This window comes from Prionailurus viverrinus, chromosome E2 (assembly GCF_022837055.1).
Source record: "Prionailurus viverrinus isolate Anna chromosome E2, UM_Priviv_1.0, whole genome shotgun sequence".
Taxonomy (NCBI): domain Eukaryota; kingdom Metazoa; phylum Chordata; class Mammalia; order Carnivora; family Felidae; genus Prionailurus; species Prionailurus viverrinus.
In genome coordinates, this window is record NC_062575.1 from 18,850,061 (window position 1) to 18,872,417 (window position 22,357).

General features: G+C 46.3%; 1 protein-coding gene and 1 non-coding gene across 2 annotated transcripts in view; one reads left to right on the forward strand and one right to left on the reverse strand.

Moving 5' to 3' along the window:
* ZFP90 (ZFP90 zinc finger protein) overlaps positions 1–8,200 on the reverse strand; it is a 36,514-nt gene extending 28,314 nt beyond the window's left edge. Inside the window, exons 1-2 of the mRNA XM_047835922.1 lie at positions 7,991–8,200; positions 7,635–7,701 (exon numbers count right to left, since the gene is read on the reverse strand). Coding sequence (XP_047691878.1) covers positions 7,635–7,667 — 33 coding nt within the window. The 5' untranslated portion in view covers positions 7,668–7,701; positions 7,991–8,200. The remainder of the gene's footprint in view (positions 1–7,634; positions 7,702–7,990) is intronic.
* An 11,125-nt stretch (positions 8,201–19,325) lies between these two features.
* Positions 19,326–19,432, forward strand: LOC125153857 (U6 spliceosomal RNA). Its single transcript, XR_007147599.1, has one exon. It is a non-coding gene; the product is annotated as a U6 spliceosomal RNA (small nuclear RNA).
* Positions 19,433–22,357: the final 2,925 nt, after the last annotated feature.

Genomic DNA, 22,357 nt, shown 5'->3' on the forward strand with positions numbered 1-22,357 from the left:
CTCACACACTACCAAAACTCAAATGGGGGAAGAAATAGGAAATTTGAAGAGATCCATAACCATCAAATTGAATCAGTTATCAAAAATCCCCCAACAATAAGACTCCTGAGCCAGATGGCTTCCCAGGGGAATTCTACCTGACATTTAAAACAGAGTTAATACCTATTCTTCTCAAACTGTTCCAAAAAATGGAAACAGAAGGAAAGCTTCCAGACTCATTCTATGAAGCCAGCATTACTTTGATTCCAAACCACTAAAAAGGAAAATTACAGGCCAATATCCTTGATGAACACGATGCAAAAATTCTCAACAAGATACTAGCAAACTGAATTCAACAGTATATTAAAAGAATTATTCACCATGATCAAGTGGGATTCATTCCTGGGCTGCAGGGCTGGTTCAATATTCATAAATCAATCACTGTGATATTAATAAAAGAAAGAGTAAGAACCATATGATCCTCTCAATAGATGCAGGAAAAGCACTTGACAAATTACAGCATCCTTTCTTAATAAAAACTCTCAACAAAGTCAGGATAGAAGGAACATATCTTAACATCATAAAAACCATATATGAAAGGCCCACTGCTAATACCATCTTCAATGGGGAAAAACTGAGAGGTTTCCCCCTGAGATCAGGAACACGACAGTGATGTCCACTACTCACCACTGTTTAACATAGTGCTGGAAGTCCTTTCTTCAGCAGTCAGACAACAAAATGAAATTAAAAAGTATCCAAATTGGCAAAAAAGAAGTCAAGCTTTCACTCTTCACAAATGACATGATACTCTCCGTGGAAAACCTGAAAAGACTCCACCAAAAAACTGCCAGAGCTGATACAGGAATTCAGCAAAATCTCAGGATATAAAATCAATGAACAGAAATCAATCACATTTCTATACGCCAATAATGAAGCAATAGAAAGAGGTATCAGAGAATCAATCCCATTTACAATTGCATCAAAAACCATAAAATACCTACAAATAAACCTAACCAAAGAGGTAAAAAAAAAAAAAAAAAAAAATCCGTAAGCTGAAAACTATAAAAAGCTTATGAAAGAAACTGAAGACGACACAAAAAAATGGAAAAACATTCCATGCTCATGGATCAGAAGAGCAAATATTGTTAAAATGTTGGTAATAGCCAAATCAATCTACACATTCAAAGCAATCCTAATCAAAATAGTACCAGCATTCTTCACTGAGCTAGAACAATCCTAAAACTTGTATGGAACCACAAAAGAACCCAAATAGCCAAAGTAATGTTGAAAAAGAAAACCAAAGCTGGAGGCATCACAATCCCAGACTTTAGCCTGTATTACAAAGCTGTAATCATCAAGACAGTATGGTACAGGCACAAAAACAGACACACAGACCAATGGAACAGAATAGAGAACCCAGAAATGGACCCACAAATATATGGCCAACTCATCTTCGACAAAGGAGAAAAGAGTATCCAATGGAAAAAGACAGTCTCTTTAGCAAATGGTGCTGGGAGAACTGGACAGCAACTTGCAAAAGAGTGAAACAGGACCACTTTCTTACACCATACACAAAAATAAACTCAAAATGGGTCAAAGACCTAAATGTGAAGCAGAAAACCATCAAAACTCTACAGGAGAAAACAAACAGCAACCTCTTTGACCTCAGCTGCAGCAACTTCTTAATTGACATGTCTCTGAAGGCAAGGGAAATAAAAGCAAAGATGAACTATTGGGACCTCATCAAAATAAAAAGCTTCTGCACAGCAAAGGAAACCAATCAACAAAACTAAAAGGCAACCAACAGAATGGGAGAAGATATTTGCAAATGACATATTGGATAAAGGGTTAGTATCCAAAATCTATAAAGAACTTACCAAACTCAACACCCCCCAAAAAAATAATCCAGTGAAGAAATGGGCAGAAGACATGAATAGACACTTTTCCAAAGAAGACATCCAGATGGCTGACAGACACATGAAAAGATGCTCAACATTGCTCATCATCAGGAAAATACAAATCAAAACCACACTGAGATACCACCTCACACCAGTCAGAGTGGCTAAAATGAACAACTCAGGAAACAACAGATGTTGGCGAGGATGTGGAGAAAGGAGAGCCCTCTGTTGGTGGGAATGCAAATTGATGCAGCCACTCTGGGAAACGGTGTGGAGGTTCCTCAAAAAATTAAAAATAGAATTACCCTACAACCCAGCAATTGCACTACTAGGAATTTATCCAAAGGATACAGGAGTGCTGATTTTAAGGGGCACATGCACCCCAATGTTTACAGCAGCACTATCAACAATAGCCAAATTATGGAAAGAGCCCAAATGTCCATCAACTAATAAATGGATTAAGAAGATGTACACACATAGGAATACTACTTGGTAATGAAAAAGAATGAAATCTTGCCATTTGCAACATCATGGATGGAACTGGAGGGTATCATGCTAAGTGAAATGAGAAAGACAGATATATAATTTCACTCATATGTGGAATTTGAGAAACTTAACAAATGATCATAGGGGAATGGAAGGTGATAGGCATTGATGAGGACACCTGTTGGGATGAGTACTGGGTGTTATGTGTAAGTGATGAATCACTGGAATCTACTCCTGAAGCCAAGACTACACTGTATGTTAGCTAACTTGAGAATAAATTAAAGAAAAAAAAAAAAAAGCCAAACTATGGAAAGAGTGCAAATATCCATCAACTGATGAATGGATAAAGATGTGGGGAACACACACACACACACACACACACACACACACACACACACACACAGAGGAATATTACTCAGCCATCAAAAATAATGAAATTTTGCCATTTGCAATGACGTGGATGGAGCTACAGAGTATTATTCTACGTGAAATGTCAGGTAGAGAAAAACAAATATCGTTAAGATTTCACTGATCATGTAGAATTTAAGAAACAAAACAGATGCATCTAACATATGAAAAGGGAAAGAAAAAAAGGAGAGGGAAACAAAACATAAGAGACTCTTTATGACAGAGGCACCTGGGTGGCTCGGTTGGTGGAGCATCTGGCTCTTGATTTCAGCTCAGGTCATGATCTTGTGGTTTCTGGGTTCGAGCCCTGCCTGGGGCTCCAAGTTGATACCACAGAGACTGCTTGGGATTCTCTCTCTGACTCTCTGCCCCTCCCCTGCTCATGTGCACGTGCGCTCTCTCTCTCTCTCTCTCCAAGTAAACAAAAAAAAAAAGAGAGATTCTTACAATAGAGAACTGAGGGTTTGGGTTAAATGGGTGATGGTCTTAAGGAAGGCACTTGTGTTGAGCACTGGGTATTATTTGTAAGTGATGAATCACTAAATTTTACTCCTGAAAACAGTATTATACTGTATGTTAACTAACTAGAATTTAAACAAAAATTAAAAAAAAGAGGGGGGGGGGAGTCTATATGTATGCTCACATGCTTTGATTAAGATCTATTTTTAAAAAATTTTTTAGTGTTTAATATTTAAGTGACAGAGAAACAGAGAGAGCACAAGCAAGGGAAGGGCAGAGAGAAAGGGAGACACAGAATCCGAAGCAGGCTCCAGGCTCTGGGCTGTCAGCACAGAGCCTGATGTGGGGCTTGAACTCGCAGACCGTGAGATCAAGACCTGAGCCGAAGTCAGATGCTTAACCAAGTGAGCCACCCAGGTGCCCCAAGATGTGTTTTAAGAAAAGTAGTACAAGACATAGAAAACTCAGGAAAATAATCATATTTTTGAAATAGGTCTTAGAAGAGGTTTTGACATCCTAACATTGTCTTAAAGACAAAATTTCTTAAAACCGTTTAGTGAGAAAAAAAAAAAACTGTTTAGTGAAACTTAAACTGTTTCATGCAATTATTTTACCAGAAAATTGGGGTCACTGGAAAAATATAGTTTTTCTATGTTAGGAGCAGAAAATGCAGAAAGCACAAAATTACTGCTTGGCATTAAGTGGTTATGAGTGTTTGCTGTGACACCCACTTACAGAGTATGTACTTTGGAGAAAGGGATGAAACCAGTCAAATGGCCCTGTCCTAAAGGAGCTGAAAGCCTAGTACAGAGATGGATGGATAAACACATACCTCCATATGACATAAAAACAGTACTATGACAGCTGTATACATGTGCTGTCAGAATGCACAAGAGGGGCACCTGACCTTACCCAGGGGCAAAAGTGTCTCGGCTGAGCTTAAAGCCCAGCTCCAGTGAGCTCAGGAGAAGGCTGAGAAAGAGGACCTCTGGACAGAGGCAGCCTGAACATCCCTGACTGCAAACATCCTGAGCTGGTTCAACAAGTGGCCTGGCTGCTCCTGGGGGTCCAGGAGCATCTCGTCTGAGTTTGGATGACCTGGGCCAGCTTTGGCTGAGCCTGTTCATCCTGATGATATAACCACAGAGCTCTTGGGATCTGGATTCAATGGAGACCAGGTCCTGGTCCCTATTTCCTCCCCTTCAAGGTAAATCTGGTCTTCATTTGCAGCTTTTTCTTCTAAAACTTTCCCCATTTCTTACTCTCCTGGCGGTTTCACCGTTTTTTTAATTCCTCCTGAAAATGGAGTGCACATATAATGAAGAAAAAGATACATAACGTCTATACAGATATAGCTACTAATGATCCCACAGATCCTAAGGATTTTCAGGGTATCCCCCCTTTTGCTCCCATTCCACTTTGGAGCCACTTCAGGTATTAGCAGAGCACAGGGGGGGAAGGGCCCATCTACCAAACACCTCTCCACAGGAGCTCCAAGTTTCAAACTCTTGTTCCTACACTTCATCATTCACAGAAATCTTTAAGAAGAAATCGTCCTAGTTTCCTGCTCAAGAACAGTGACTCAAGCTCTATTAACCATTAACCATTTCCAACATTCTGAACACACCAGACACACCCATCCTGCTGCTCATCCACCCACAGCACTCTCCTCCAGACCTGTGCATCGCCTCCTTCTGTACAAATGTCACCATCTCAGTAAGGATAAGGCTTACCCTGACCACCTTATTTAAGCTGTACCCTTACCATAAGCCACCCTCTCCCGCACTCAATCCCCCTTACTTTTCTCTACCTTTTTCCCCCCAGGTACTGTCACCTTCTAGAATATTATAAAAGTTACCTACTGAATCTTCCTTTCTCCTCCTTCTAGGGTGTAAGCCCCGCGAAAGCAGAGATCATTATAGATTTTGTTCACTAATGTACCCCAACTACTTAGAAACGTGTCTCAGCACATCACAGGGGTTCAATGGCTATTGGCTGAATGAATAGTGAATGAATGGATGGATTATGAAGGCCAAAAAGAAAAAAGTCTAAAACTCCTTTCTATTCTCATCTACCCACTGCCTGCAGCCACACACACTGTCACAAAGAACAACGGTTTTGTGAACATGCCCTTCATCTTCTGGCCTCCCAATGCCCTGACCCACAGTCAATTGGCTCTATCTCTACCCCCTTCATTTTCACTTGTTGGACTCTGCTCCTATTCAAGTGACATCTCCACTCACTCTTTCCCACAAGTAGAATTTCCTCTCCCCTCTCTGTACTCACAGCAGCCTCTGGACCTCTGAGACAACATCTGACACCACCTCTTTGGTACTATATACTTCTGCCAGATGCTTCCCCCACTAGTTAACCTCCTGGATAAACAGTCACATGACTCAATTACTCATCTCTTGCATTCCCGGAGGGCCAAGCTCAGAGAAAGGGAACCTCCGACAAAGGGAAATTTCTGCCTAAAAAAGCCCCCTTTGTAGAGTCCCTTGTCCTGTCCTTTATCCTGTCCTTGATCCACGGTCATCACCGGCAGCCTGGGTTAGGTAACCCAAGTGGACTGTCAGGCCATTCCATGAGAATATAACTGAACTAGAGTATTTAGGGAACAAAGCTTTGAAAGTGTTGTTTAAAGCAGTCCCTAAATTCACTGCTCAGAACACAAATCCACTTTCACCATTAAAAAGGCAACCCTTATGGAAAGGATTATCACTCCCCCTTGGATCATCACCCCCATGAAATGTTAAGTGTGTTAAGTGATTCTAATTCTCACAGCCTGCTGAGGAAACACTTTCTATGGAAATGCACTGATGACCAGTGATTTGCTCTGGCTCACCTCAAACCAAACAACTGTCTTGTTGTACTAGTGTTACTTGTCTTCCTCCTTAAGGCTCACCCTTATAAAGCAAAAACATATAACAAGAAGTAAAAGATACAAAGGCATTATACATACTGTGTGTGTTTAATTTACAGTAAACTGCTTTTATTTATTTTTATATATATATATGAAATTTATTGACAAATTGGTTTCCATACAACACCCAGTGCTCATCCCAAAAGGTGCCCTCCTCAATACCCATCACCCACCCTGCCCTCCCTCCCACCCCCCATCAACCCTCAGTTTGTTCTCAGTTTCTAACAGTCTCTTATGCTTTGGCTCTCTCCCACTCTAACCTCTTTTTTTTTTTTTTCCTTCCCCTCCCCCATGGGTTCCTGTTAAGTTTCTCAGGATCCACATAAGAGTGAAACCATATGGTATCTGTCTTTCTCTGTATGGCTTATTTCACTTAGCATCACACTCTCCAGTTCCATCCACGTTGCTACAAAAGGCCATATTTCATTTTTTCTCATTGCCACATAGTATTCCATTGTGTATATAAACCACAGTTTCTTTATCCATTCATCAGTTGATGGACATTTAGGCTATTTCCATAATTTGGCTATTGTACAGTAAACTGCTTTTAAATGACATTATTAGTCAGTATTTTTATCTGGATTGATTTTTTTTTTAATTCTACTTTTAAGTAATCTCTACACCCAGTGTGGGGCTCGAACTCACAACCCAGAGATCAAGACTCACATGCTCCACCAAGTGAGGCAGCCAGACATTCCTGGATTGATCCTGATAGTCTAAAACACTCAACAGCTAGAATCTGTGATTCTCCTTAATTCTAAAGAGAGTGTAGATTAAAATACCATCTGAACCTTGTTATATTTTCATGGATATACTCTATGCAGATCAATGGATAACCTCAGAGTTGTGATGCTTCTAGACAACGCCTCCTCCCTCACAAGAATAAATGAGTTGAGAAATCAGCTTCATAAAATTAATGAAAGCTGAAGGCTGGACGCCTGGGCTGTGCACTATTATACCTTTGTTAAAGCAGAAAAGTACACAAAAAGTAATGGGACAGGTCGTTCTTGTTCTGTTTTTTCCTCTGGGCCCAAGAAAGCCTATCTCCAGCCTCTTCCTACGCAAATCCTGACCAAGCTTCTTTGGCTCCTTAAGGTCTCTTTATGGCCCCCGGGTCGGAGACTGGGACTCCTCTCTCCTTCACTCACTAACAGTTACTTCCTCCTCTACAGTTGTCTATCCTGTGACCCTACCCTCTCCATTCCTTGACAAGAGTTCAAGGAATTGACTCTCAACAGTGACACTCCCCAACATGTTCACTCCTAACTCCTCCAGCAGAACCGCACCTGGTCCCCTCCTTTTGGGAAGCCCGCTCCTCCCAGCTCTGGACATCTTGGGTTTTCGCAAGGCTAGGAAGCTCGGAGGCGAAGACCGAGCTAGGAAAGGGAGTCGCTCAGGCGGAGAACAATGACCGCTCTAAACCTGCCCCAGGGGCCTCGCTGGATGGGACGCCCTGGGGTAGTGTGAAACCCGCTGCTCACCTGGGGCGCGGCCATCGGAGGCCTCGGAGCCATGCCTGCCACGCCGGGGTCGGCTTCCAGACTGGGGCTGGGGAGAGAGGACAGGGCCCACTCAACCGGCTGCAACCGCCGACCCCTCACCGCCGCGCCGCGCCCGCCTCTGCCCCTCAGCCAGTTCTCGGTAGAGAGGGATTAAAGGGGCTGCGCGGACAGCGCCTGGGCCTGCCGTTCCCCCACCCCCAAATTAAAGGGTCGCCGCGTCCGGGACACCGTCCTCTGGCCACGCCCAGTCCCATCCGCAGGATGGTGGGCGCGGCCCGGCGGATACAAGCCAAACCCGTGGGAGGTGCCGCCTGGACCCGCGCACTCGGAATTACCGCTTCCTGGGGACTCCGGATTTCACGACCTCGGGGCCACGCAGGGCTCGGGCCAGCTCCTCCTACACCTGCTGCAGGGTCCGTCCTCTCCAATGCTGATGTGCGGAGGGACGGCCCAAAGCGGCCTCAGCCGCACTGGGGTCGGACAATGGCCGCAGCGGCGGGGCAGAGACGGAAGTGCGCTTGCGCACGCGGAGGCTCACTCCCGCAACTCCCGGGCAGCGGCCGACTACACTTCCCAGAGGCCTCCGCGTGTGGGTCCCATAGAGGCAGCCTGGGAGGTCTCTTTGCCACTTTTGGGCCGCTGTGGTGGGGTCGGCAGTGTGGCTTGGGTACTCGTGCGTCCGTTTATTCCAATAATAGTCACTGAGCACCTCCTCTGTGTTTGGGGCATGTTGCTAGGGGCGAGATTCAGCGGTAGATCGGAAAGAAAAGACCCTGCTTTCGGGGAGCTAGTGTGCACTCCTGTGGATGAGGCCAACAATAAAAACGTAAACATATCAAGGTAGTGACTTCAGCTACAGGAATTAGACAGTTAAGCAAGTGGGGCAACGTTGCATATTCATCACAAGATGCTACTTCCTTTTCCTCTTCTATGCCATCTTCACCCATGGGTCACTACGGAAGGTTTAAACAATGATTCCCCAGATCACACTTACTATGACTAAGATACTTGAGTCACTTATTGCTCCGAGAGGATAAGAGAAACTTTTCCTTTTGTCCCAGAATTGGTAACCCGGACTCAGCTGAGGACTTAGTTCTTCTTCATTCTAAAGAAAGACCAAACATTTGAGACTAGACATCATCAGATCTTATAAAAGGGGGGCCAGGTGCTGAATTTTTGCCCTATTGCTATTAACCGTTGCCTGGACACAACCCCTTTCCCAGGTTCTATGAAGAGACTGGAATGGGAAAGAAAACAATTCCTCATAATGGCATGTTCCCAGGAAAAGGGGAGGTTACATAAACTACCCCCAATGCCTGCTAGAGCAAGAGAAAGGGAGTTAGAGAAGAGGCTGGGTGTAAGGAGAACAGCCTGAATTCTCATTGTGTAGTAAGGGGATACACTGGAAAACAACTGGGCTTTAGCTCTAAGGGAGTGAGAGGGGTGCAGCTCACAACATTACTGGGTGTGAAAAGTTGCTGAGGAGGTTGGAAGAGGTTGAAGCAAGAGCCAGATCTCCCAAGTCAGATATCAGTTGATTTGCTCTAAGAATCTCACAAATGCACTTACGTTTCTCCCAGTGTAGCTAAGCAACTTTAATGCTGGATGAAATCGTTTTAAAACCTTTTAAAATACACCAATGCACTGAAAATTGGTAAGATACACTGAAAGCAAAAACAAAGCAAAAATAACAACTTAAGAGTGGTAGGTGGAGGGGTGCCTGGGTGGCTCAGTTGGTTGAACCTCCAACTTCAGCTAGGGTCATTATCTCACGGCTTTCAAGTTTGAGCCCCGGGTCAGGCTCTGTGCTGACAGCTGGGAGCCTGGAGGCTGCTTCGGGTTCTGTGTCTCCCTCTCACTCTGCCCCTAACCCACTCACATTCTGGCTCCGTCTCTCTCAAAAATAAATAAACATTTAAAAAAAAAATTTTTTTTTTTAAAGAGTGGTAGGTGGAGCACTAGAGTCAGCTCTCGCCTGGAAGACTTTTGCAAATAAGGCAAAGTTGAACTTTGTTTTCCATGGTCTCTTACTTTCCTTTCAAGGACGCCCTCTGGCCGGGAAGGCCAGGGGTGGGGCATCGAGATGGGAGCCACAGGCTCCTCTCAGGGGGAAGCGCAGCCCTACCCGGCAGGCTCTGCCGCTGAAGGTCAGGTGGCCAGGTGGGTTAATGTCGTCCAGCCGCACGGAGAAGACAGCAAGCTGGCCAGTTCCTCCTAGGCCAGTGCACACCTTAGGGTTGATGGCAACCTCCCGGGCGTGGGGCGTGGCGCTAACCTGTCTTCCAGCCGGTGGAGAGTCACATTCTTCTCTGAGCCTCCTGTTTCCATGACAACCGCCTCCGAGGTGTCTCCGAGGTGTCTGCTCCGTACTCGGAGTCCCGGAGCTGAAAAGATCAACTCGCGGGTCCAGTTGAGGTCTCGGGGCACGGGCGCTGGGCCAGGGACATCGGCGGGGGCCACCAGGTGCCCGAGTGGTGCTCCAAAGCCTCTCACGTCCCTGCTACACGGTGGGCAAGAGGCCGCCCCTGTGCTGGGGAAGCGACTAATAATGCAGTATTCAGCGGGTTTTTGTCCCAGCCACGACAGAGGCGAGAAGACCCGTCGTTAATGCCAAATGCCTTCCATATTGCCTTCTCTGTCTTTAATATCCACGTGGATTTGACCTTCAATTCCTCACTCGGCCCGCCATGGGTCCAAGGCTTCTGGCTGGGGCCTTCCCCACAGCACAAGAATATCCAAGTTCCAGTCCCTTAAAATGTTCACTAAACTGTTCCACCCTCTCGTTTCCAAGAAAATTCGTGAGAAAAAAGGGGGGGGGGGACTTGACGAAGGTAGCTCGTCCAGATCCTACCCTGTTAAGCCAGAGAACCAGCGATTCCTGAACCAACAGTGAACTCGGGTCCCCTGTCTTCCCTGCACTCCCGGGCTGGCAGGACACGAATGAGGCGCTGAGTGGAGGCTGTGTAGCTTCAGCCACCCACTGCTAGATCTGAAGCCGACCTTCGAGTCGGACACGAATGGAAGCGAGTTCTCAGCGCCCAGGTCCTCTCGCTCACATCAATTAACACCTGCTTTAAGTTTGGAACTTCAGGGGTCAGTCCGCAGAGCGCTGGGGCTCTAGTGCCACCTGCTGGCCACTAGGACCCTCTACTCCTGTAAAGTTTTCTGCATAACAATATTGAAAACATTAATTTGACAGCTTCCGGACCATTGCCGACCCTGCCAACCGACCACCCTCAAGTCAAGCTTCCTCCATACGGCCCAGAAAATGTTTTTCAATTCAACAAAATTTCACTTAACACCTATGTAGCCCTCATTCCCTGAGCCCCCGCTGCCCTCTATTTCCTCACAAAACCTCCCTGGTGGTCTCCTGCTACTCTGGGCTGAGCTGAAGACTCAGCTCTTGCTCCAGACTCAGCTGCAGCTACTCAGGCTGGACCTGAGTGGTGTCGCCTCAAGGGCAATGTAGTCCCCACAGGTCACAAGAGCCAGGTGTCAGGAGACCTTGATGTGATTTTGGGGTGATGGTGGGGTTCGGAACTGACAGCCAAGAAAGAATTCTTGAAGTCGTCTTTGGTGCAAAAAGGTGATTTTATTAAAGCACAGAGACAGGACCCCTGGGCAGGAGGAGTTGCACTGGGGTTGTGAAGAATGGCTGGTTATATACTATGGGACTGGGGGAGGTAAAGTCGAGAGGAACTTTCTTAGGGGCACCTGGGTGGTTCATTCGGTTAAGCATCTCACTTCAGCCCAGGTCGGCTCAGGTCATGATCTCGTGGTTTGTTATTTCGAGCCCCGCGTCAGGTTCTGTGCTGACAGCTCAGGGCCTGGAGACTGCTTCAGATTCTGTATTTCCCTCTCTCTCTGCCCTCCCCCCCCCCCCCACTTCTGTCAAGAATAAATAAACATTAAAAAAAATATTTTTTTGATTAAAAAAAAGAGGAAGTTTCTTAAAGGGATTTTCCAGATGCTAAAGACTCACAGATTACTGGAGGCCTAGCTATTGTCAAGCTAAGGTTGTTTTTCCCTCTAGCAAAGCATTAACATTAAGACAGTAGGGAGTTCCTGGAGAAAGCTTTACTCTGCCTACCTCAAGTAGTTGTCAATGGGCTGTAGGTTATAAGGAAATTTAATTTTATATGCCATGTCCTTCTTGCCCTTGTTCCCCACATCACTATGGAGGGGAAGGTGATGTTGGACTCCAGGAAACTGAGTCTATAGGTTTCTGGAGATTAGGCTATTGATAAGATTGCCTTTTCCTTGTAATTTACTAAGATATTTGTAAACCAATGGAGACTCTATCAGTTTAACCATTTGTTTCTGTCCTTTCCTTTGACCTTGGGCAGCCAGGAATGCCTGAGGAATGTCACACATATCCCACAGGCGTGCTAGCTTGGGCTGGGCCCTCAGCTTGCCTCTTGGTCCCTTATCAACCTCATTTTGGCTTCTGGCTCAGCCATCTTGCTCTCCCTGTCGCTTGCTCCTTGTTTATCAAGTCTCCTTATGTCTCAGTGGTGCCTCAAGTGTATCCTGGCATCTCATCTTTGCCCTGGCACTGTGGCCTGGTCCCATTCTCTCCCCGGGTTTGGAGTCATGAAAAATGTCTACTCAAGGAAGGTTTTCCTCAGATACCTCTGTTATCTGAGACAAGGGTGTTCAATGACTGTGAGATGTGGTTAGTTGTGTGGGAAGATTGATCCCACCTGGAGATCCAAGATGCAAACGGCATCTGAGGGCTTTTCTGGACAAACACAGGGACACTGCTTAGAGACCAAGAAGTGGACAAAATGAGCCAAGGACAGAATATGGAAGGAGGGCAGAGAACGGATGAGGTGCTAGAAATAAACAAGATTATATTATACTTCTTGATTAACCGTGTTTCTGAGTTTTTGTTTTTAAAATAAACTTGCAAGTTAATTAACTTGAAATTATTCTCAACAAGGTAATTTTTGTTCATGGCTAACGTTCTCTAACATTACAACCAGATATATGAGTCCAAGGGACCTGAGTTAGGCTGCCCTTAGACTAAGCCTGCCAGGGGCCCAGTTCCAGAGACATCTGTGGACTGTAGCCCCAACTGGACTGTAGCCACAAGTGGATCTTGCTCACTTGCATGCCCAATAAACATGTGCCCAGTTAACCTGGCTGAGTTTATGAAATGAAGGCTTTGCTTTATTAAAAAGAGTAATGGGCTCTGAGATCAGCTAGACCAGCTTCTTCCTTTTAAGGATGAAATAGAAGCCCAGAGAGGGAAAGACACTAGTTGGAGAAGAAAGAAAATGGCACAGGAAGACAAAGCTGCATATGATCAGCTGAAGGAGATTCATAAGTTACATGTGGCATTGGGCTGGTTTTTTAAAAATGTTTATTTATTTATTTACTTAATATTGAGAGAGAAAGAGGGCTCAGTCTCACAACCGTGAGATTATAACCTGAGCGAAAATCAAGAGTCAGAAGCCCAACCAACTGAGCTTCACATTGTGTTTGTTTGTTTTAACTCATCAGGTGAATGCTGGGGTTTAAAACAATTTAAGTTTTCAATTTATTTTTATTTTTGAGAAAGAGAGCACATGAGCGAGAGCAGGGCGGGGGGGGGGGGGGGGGACAGAATTTGAAGCAGGCTCATGTTGACAGCAGTGAGCCCGCCCGATGTGGGGCTTTAACTCAAGAACTGTGAGATCGTGGGGAGCCTGGGTGGCTCAGTTGGTTAAGCATCCAACTTCGGCTCAGGTCCCGATCTCACAGCTCTCCTGAGTTCAAGCCCGGCGTTAGGCTCTTGTGCTGACAGCTCAGAGCCTGGAGCCTGCTCCGGATTCTGTGTCTCCCTCTCTCTCTGCCCCTACCCCACTTGCACTCTCTCACTCTCTCTCTCAAAAATAAATAAACATTAAAAAGAAGAAGAAAAGAACTGTGAGATCAAGACCTGAGCCCAACTTGAACGCTTAACCGACTGAGTCACCCAAGCGCCCCTAAAACAATTTAAATTTTAAAATGGTAATTAAAAAATAGAACACATTCTAGATTAGGTTTTTGGTCATTTGCATCATTTTCTTCTTTTCCATTTTCTATTCAGCCTTATTTGAAGGACTGCAGTTGTATGGTCACCAACAAGTGTCTTTCCCTCTCTGGGTTCTATTTCATCTGGAAAATGAAAGATCTGGTGTGGCTGATCCAAAGCCAAATTTTATTTTTCCCCTACAACTGTTATGCCTGGCTCAAACTGCATAGGTGTGACCCACTGGGAGGTGAGAAAACGTGGAAGTTAAAATCAGCTGCGTCTTCGACCTGCCTGGGCCTTTGCCAGGAGCTGACTGCCACACATCCGCTGGCATCTGGGACCCCACACCTTGGGCGTTTCCTGCCTCCCGGCACAGAGGCACAGGTCTAGAGGGCTAATGCAGGAGACAGGCCCTGCCTTTACCATGGTGACCTGCCGGCTTCTACAGCCTTGGTTGCCACCTAGCAACCAGGATATCCAGGGCACCTGCAGCTCTATCATTTCCCTCTGGCCATGTATTGGGGGCAGGTGTGTTCAGGGAGGTGGCTGGCTACCTGTCCCTCTACTGCTAGGCCCGGACCTGACCTCTTTAGCACTTCTGGCTTCTCTGCCTTGGGGCCAGGCTTCTATGACTTTGTTTCCCCAGGCCCAGAAGTCCTAACCACCCACCCCTTCCAGCCAGGGTCCTGGGAGCTTAAAAAGAGTTCTTACCTTGGACACTCCTGAGTCCCTTTAGAGGAGCAGAAAGGTCCAATGTGGTATGAACTAAAACACCTTTCTCTCCACCACACTACCCAGCAACTGTTGATTTAGGCCTCAGATTTTGGAGCCACTTTTCTGGATGGATAATCTTTGAGATGGGATACCACTGACAGGACAGCCTGGCTAGAACCCAGGGAGGCATCAGTGTTGGGGGGTATCACCAGAGCTGGGGATCCCTTCCACTGGGAGATGGGCAGGCATACAGACAAGCTAATCCAATATAGGTAGGGGTGGGATGGGCAGTGACAGGGTTGGTGGCACAGGGTGTACCAGGAGCATGTATGGGGAAGGGGACTCACCCCAGGCTAAGTCAGAAAGGAATGTTTCTTGGGGGACATGATGCCTGAGTTGAGGCTGGAAGGGTAAATAGGCATCTAGGTTGGAGTCGAGATTTCCATGAGGGTGGGCTTTAGGTGGACTGGGAGGTCTTCAGAGTCTGCCTTTCTGAGGGTGTGATTCCCCATCCAAACCCCACTGATCTTGTGTCTCCTTGTCTGTTTCCTCCTCTTATCCTGTCCCCTTTCCCTGGGCGATCTCCTCCAACTCCATGACTGTAATCCACACTCCTTTGTCACATGTGGTCCCTTCTCCCTGGGCTACTCACAACTTATTTGTCCACCTGGTGAACTCTTACTCATTCTTCAAGACCCAGCTTGATGTTCACTCCTTTCTGGCCTTACCAGAACCACCCTTTCATTCATACATTCAATTCACACACTTCTAATGAACAGCAAGTGTTAGGCCTAGAATGTGACCCTATATTGTAACTGTCTGTTCACTTGTCTGTCTCCTGGGGGGGGGGGGGGGGCAGGAGATGGCAGGGCTCTTTTGTTTTTCTTTTTTTTTTTAATTAATTTTTTAAGTTTATTTATTTTGAAAGAGGGAGAGAGAATGAGAGAGAAAATACACCCAAGGCTCAGAGAGAAGGGGAGAGAGAGAATCCCAAGCAGGCTCCGCACTGTTAGCAGAGCCTGATGCAGGGCTCGAACTCATGAACTGAGAGATCATGAATTGAGCTGAAATCAAGAGTCAGAAGCTTAACCGTCTGAGCCACCCAGGCCCCCCACCCCACCCCATCTTTTGTTTTTCTAATCCTCAGGCTTTAACATTTACTCTCTGAATGAATGGGTGGATGGATGGATGGATGGTGGATGAATAATCACACAGTTTCCTGTAAAGCAATGAAAATAAACACCCCAGGTAACTCTCTGAATCCCAGTTCTATCCCCTGACACCAACCCAAAGGGATTTGGCCATATGTTATTAAATTATAGTGAATTAAAATTTGCTTGAAATAACCACAGACTCCCCCGCTCCCCTGAGCCTGCAATGACCAGATTACATCTCCTCCAGGCACAGAAGTTTGACATTTCATTGCAAAGTCATTTTCTTCTCATTTCCTTATGTTGCTAAAATATTCTATTTCTCTTCACTTCCCCTTTGTGTCCCCATTACTCATGTTTAGTTAAATTTATCTGCTGCCATTTTTAATCATCTGAGATAGGCTTGCTGGTGTAGATGTTCCTGGGGCACTGCCTGGCCTTCCAGACCATCTGTCTCCTCCTGAGCCACTCTGAGAATTGAGCATGGACCCCTCCCTCAGCGATTCTGGGTTGACCCTCAGACCCAAGGTTTTTCCCCAAGGCATCTCTGACTTCAGGGTTCTCCCTTTCTCCCCACACTCATTATCTTCCTCCTTCCAGTCTCCTCCTCTCCTGTTTCCTGGGGCATGGTTTTCATTCTACTTCAAGGCCTGGTACTTCCTGAGGTCCCTTTGGTCACACTGAGCAAGGGCCTCCTAATTCTTCTCTCATAAGTTCCCTAAGTCCCTAATGGGACAAAATAGCCAGCAGCCAACGTGGGGATTATTTGGTGCTTGCCTGGGACACTGCCATACCCATCACATTTCTGTGGCTGGATGGGTATCTTCCTCTTTCTCACTAGCCCATCCATCCTCATAATATAGGGGTAGGGATACTGTTCTCCCTGGAGGCAGTTGGCAAAGACCAGAAAGGAATATTTTGGCTTGGAGTGGAATCTCAGTTTGGCCTCTCAATAACTGTCTCACTTAGGGACCTGGAGTTGCCTTTGGGACTTAGGGCTTAGAACTACTCAGGAAGGGGCACCTGGGTGTCTCTTCCCTTACCCCTAGGCCTAGAATTTTTGTTCCCCATCCTCAAGCAGCCTCATTTCTGCTCCCAAGCTTCCCTGGGCCCCTCAATCCCCCTTAAAAAATTTTTTTTCTTAATGTTTATTTATTTTTAGACAGAGAGATACAGGGCATGAGCAGGAGAGGGGCAGAGAGAGAGGGAGACACAGAATCTGAAACAAGCTCCAGGCTCCAAGCTGTCAACACAGAGCCCCTTAATGGAGGTTTCTTGCACTCTCCAGACTAGTTGCTGCTCTTGAGCTTCTCTGGGGCACTCAATTAATAAAAATTCCTTTATTTTCAGTATGTTAGGTGCCCAAGTTTGGCTGAGGGAATGATCTCACATGTTGTGAGTTCCGGCCCCACGTTGGGCTCTCTGGGTCTATTATCTTTATTATTTCCCAAATAGTGCAGAGCCTTCTTCAGATCCACTGTCTCCCTCTCTCTCTGCCCCTCCCCCCACTCAAAATAAATAAACATATGTTTAAAGATTAAAAAAAAAAAAAGAACTGCTCAGGAAAGGGGCAGTCAATTCCCAGTGGCCATTGAGAGGCAGGTAGGTCTCTGGGAGGCAGGATCAGAAGGCTGGGATGATTGCCATTTACTGAGCATTTGCAGTGCACCGGGCTCTGTGGACATATTTGGGGAGTTAGGGTTGTGAATCCCCTTTCTCCAGGGTGATAGTAAAAGATGCTTGTTCCTCACCTCAAGCTTAGGGAAAGGAGCTTCTGTGGGATCACTCAGAAGGCTCAATACATGTCCTTTGGAGTTCAGGGATACAGTGAACTAGGGCAGGGAAATTTTAATGGCAGGAGACAGGCTGGCCAGATGTGTTCACAGTGCAGCTAGGAGAGGGGCCGCATTGGGGTCTGCCTGCAAGGCCAGAGATCATGGGGGCGAAAGATGAGTGAATGTTTCCAATGGACCAGAGGTGGCTGCTGACATGAGAAAAACAGCATGGGGTCATTTTACAGCTTGATCACGAAAGCCTCTGGGAGGAAGAAAGAGCCGAAAATTACTGCCAGGCCAAGGGGTAAAGAAGAGGTCATATGGGAATTTAGCTTATATTTCATCCAAGAGCAAGGCAAACTATTTTATAGTTCTATTTTGTGAGTCATGTTTATAGGGCTACACATAAATTACCTTATTTTCTTTTTGTTTAATGAAATGTACTTCACTCTTGTGTCAATTCAAAACATATTTCATCTTTCTAGAATAAGATCATATCTCCAATCTACACTCATCTACATTTTCTATGATTTCCAGCTGCATTTAGGCCAAAGAGGTCTATTATCTTTATTATTTCCCAAATAGTTTATGTTTCTGAACTCTTATCTCATTTAATTCTCATAACAACCCTGGAAGGAAAGTGCCCTTGTTATCTGTTCCACTTTTGGGCACCAGCGATTAAGAAAGGAGCTCAAAGGTACACAAGAGTGAATGGCAGAGTCAGGTTTATTATTTTATTTTATTTTATTTTATTTTATTTTATTTTATTTTTATTTATTTTTTGCGTCAGCCTTAATTAGATAAGTAAGGCCGGGGTTAGGGTGGGAGTTCAGGCAGTAGTGGTGCCAATGTGAGGAATGAGCGGCGTCAGCAGCCCTCCCCCGAATCTCCATCCCTGCTCCCACTTTAAAATATGGGCAGCTACTTTCTAGACAGGTTCCACGTGGGACCTCCTGACAAACAGTGGCCCTACCGCTGCCCAGGACTTTGACACAGGTGCTTGGGGCACTCTGTCCCTGGACACCCTCCACAAAGGGGCCAGAAGAGGGTTTCCTTGGTTGACAGTGGCTCTCCAAGCACTGGGTCAAGTGCCATGACCAGATGAGCCCAGAGTCATGTTTGTATGAGTTCAAGTTTTGGGAGGGGAGCAGGAACCAAGAGTGCACCTGCAGAGAGGGGTGCCCAGAAGCAGGAGATGGATGAGCAGCCTCAGGTCTGGCGCCAGGGAGGTGCTGCCTGTGACCAGACAGCTCCCAGGAGGCCTGGACTGCTCTCCCATTTGGCTCCATCCCAGGATTTCCTGGTGCCTGCGGGCACCTGCTCCACCCTTGTAACCTTGGCTGTTGATGGTTTTATTTTCACATCAACACATCTTTGACTGAGACAGAAATTCTTAAAAAACATATTTCTTTTTTTTTTTAATTTATTTATCTTTTTTTAATTTTTTTTTAACGTTTATTTATTTTTGAGACAGAGAGAGACAGAGCATGAACGGGGGAGGGGCAGAGAGAGAGGGAGACACAGAATCGGAAACAGGCTCCAGGCTCTGAGCCATCAGCCCAGAGCCCGACGCGGGGCTCGAACTCCCGGACCGCGAGATCGTGACCTGGCTGAAGTCGGACGTTTAACCGACTGCGCCACTCAGGTGCCCCTTAAAAAACATATTTCATTAAAATTTACAATTCCCCTTCATGCACTGGCCCACATCAGATTCTTCCTTCCTTTTTCTTTCTTTTTTTAAATTTTTAATGTTTATTTATTTTTGAGATTGAGAGACAGAGTGCAAGCAGGGGAGGGGCCAAGAGAGAGGGAGACACAGAATCTGGAGCAGGCTCCAGGCTCTGAGCTGTCAGCACAGGGCCTGACACGGGGTTTGAACTCGTGAATGGTGAGATCATGACCCGAGCCGAAGTCGGGCGCTTAACTGACTGAGCCACTCCAGCACCCCAGATTCTTCCTTCCTTAATACCACTTACTCATCAGTACTATACCTCCAGGAATGCAACATGCCCCCAAGAACGCCATGTATCCTGTGCTCGCTTCGGCAGCACATATACTAAAATTGGAACGATACAGAGAAGATTAACATGGCCCCTGCACAAGGATGACACGCAAATTCGTGAAGCATTCCATATTAAAAAAAAAAAAAAGAACGCCATGCATCCTGCCTAGTCCCACCAGCCTCCTTCCGGCCACTTTGTTTCCTTGGAATCAATGGAGAAAAATGAGCAGACTGGCCTAAAAGCAAGGGCCTTGAACAGACACACGGCTGTAGCTTGCAGCAGGGCTAGAATGAAGTCCCGTGGGTTTTTCTCAGCCCAGCTGCATCTGCCTGGTGGCCAGAGGAGGCGCCAGGGGCTCAGACACACAGACATCTAGACTGGTTCTGAAGGAGAAATCTTGTGCTTTGCCCGCCACTGGGACTTCACCGGTGATTTAACAGGACTCTGGAAGAGGACACAGCTGGGGTGTCCCACTGGTATTATTTGAATCAGAAGCTCCTCTTTCGTTTTTTTCCCAGTGAAGCAGCTTCAGCAGGTGTTGAAAAGTCTGAGGCAGCCGAGGGTGAGCTGCAATAAGCAGCTTGTGTCTGGCATCTAATTTGATTTGACTTGTTTTCCTAGCCATGAGAACTTGGAGCCAGGAATAAAAAGCACAGGCTGCAGAGGTGACAGCTCCCTGCTTCATGTCCCTGGCTCTCTCAGCTGGAGGGTTCACTCTATAGCCACAAAGCTATGCATAGGGAGCATAGCCAAGGACTCGTGTCAGGCACACACAGCATGGGAGATTATTTTTGATTATGTTTGAAAAGCCCCAGAAAAATTGCTTCCCCAAACTTTCCATGTTCGGGCAAGGGAGTGATTTATTAAGCATGAGTCGGGACTGGGCCAGCTCTCCTGGTCGGCTAAAATTGGTCTGGAAAATAAAGTAATTTGTGGTTGTCAGATCCTAAATTAAATGATTCAAATACTACTGTGGCTGATTAAAGGACTTTATTCAATTTCCTCTTGACCACATGCTCTTCTGTGAGGGCAAGAGATACTGTTTCTGGAAGAAATGCAATATTTGGGGACCGTCGATCTAATCTAATGGGTGGTGTTTATTAAGTATGGTCTCCCCTCCCTTTTTTGATGACAGGTAAGACTTAAATGGGAAGAAGAAGTGACTTCCTGTTTATGAATGATCCTCCCCATGCCAGGCATCTGGGTAGGAGCCACTGCAATAAATCAGGCTGGGCGCCTGAGGAATTTTTAAGGACCCTGAAAAGACCTCAAGACAACAATAACAAAGGCCAAAAACTGAAACACGAGCATGAGTAAACAATAAAAAAAAATGAATCTGGGACCGTAGCAGACAGTCTAATAGTGGTGTCTGCATCACCCTGGCCACTGGCAGAAGGGACAGCTGGCTACCTTGGTGCCCTACCTTTTTGGCCCCAGTGGTTGAACCCGGATGGGACTATCCAGAGATATATGATGTGCCCTGGCATAAAACAGATGAGCTGGCTTGGGGACACAAATGAAGAACTCCAGGGCTGAGGTGGCCAGTTTCTGATACAGATGATGAAAGGAGAAAAGAAAGAGGTCAAGGAAATGTTCAGATCAGTGACGTGGTCAGATATTAGAAAGCAGCTCAGGAAAAAGAAGCTAGGAGCCAGGGAAAGGAAACGTTAAGTAAATGGGGGACGAAGGTGCTGCTGGTGGAGAAGAGAAGAGAGCAAGCTCAGAGAGAGACTCTGTGACCCTGGGAGAGAGATGGAGATACCAGCCGGCCCTCCCTGGGCAGCCCTTATGCTAAGCTCCTTCTCTTCCGGGTTCTGCCCCAGTTTGTGCTCATCTTGAAAACAAGCTCACCCCTTCCTAAGGTCATCCAAGCAGGACTCAAAAGAACCCAGGTGGACACAAGAATCAACAGAAGTTTTCAACACTGAACCACAGGGCAGTTCACCATATAAAACATAAGCAGTTTTTAGAGAGTGATTCATCTTATCTCAAAGGGATGAAATGAGACCAAACCAGTAGGGAAAATCATGGCCTTTTGGCCACAGCAAGGAGGAGGTGGCAGGCACTGAGAAAGAATTGGGTTCACCTCCTCTGGGGCTACCTGCTCTCCCTCTGACCTTACTCTTGGGTTTTTGTCTCTGGAGGAAAGGAGACCCTGCAGACTACAGTCATGGCCTGGCCCTCCTATCCTGGGGCCAGACAGGAAGCTCACTAAGGGGACATTTCACTCAAAATCCCAGGTGCCTCCAAGATCTAGTGAGGAACACCACAGAGACCCATGGGAACACAGAAGCGAGAGCATCTGGATCCTGCTGGGACCACTGGAAGCTACAGATGCACTCATCCAGATTCCCTCAGGCCTCTCAGAGTCTGGGCTAAGAGTTAGATGGTTCCCCCGGTAATGAAACTTCTCTCACCACATTTAACAGGGCTAAATTTTGCTGTGTCCCAGCCCAGAGACCTGGAACCTGGGTCAGTTATCCCCACCCCCAAATATTAGTGGGGGCTTTCCCTTTCACTTCCCCAGATCCATCCCACCTTCTGCTGAGACCCATGGGGGATAATTGTCACACTGGGCCAGTGGCAGGGAGGTGAGTGAACACTAGGAGCAAAGATGAGCATCATCCCCACTGAATGGTTAACATGCAAGTCTTCCTCCCCAAATGTCTAGCACAGTCCTGGGCACAGGCAATGGATCACAGCAGCTGGACAGGAGCCCACCAACTCCTGTGGACTATACAGACGGTGCCTTCAGCAGTGGCTTCAGGGACCTTGCTCTCCCTAAAATGCTCTCCCCACAGATAAACACGAGCCTCCCTCCCCCACTTTCTTTAGGTCTCTGCTCAAGTGTCACCGTCTCAAAGAGAAGGATCTGATCATCTGATTTAAATATCCCTTCTTTTCCCCCTTACCCTGCTATTTTCCCCCCAAGCACTTATCCCACTTGCCACAGAATATAGTTTCATGTTTATTTATTTATTTACATTGGAATGTAAGTTTAATGTTTTGTGTGTTTTGGTATCCATTCCTCTGCACACAGAATAGGCCCTGGCTCACAGTA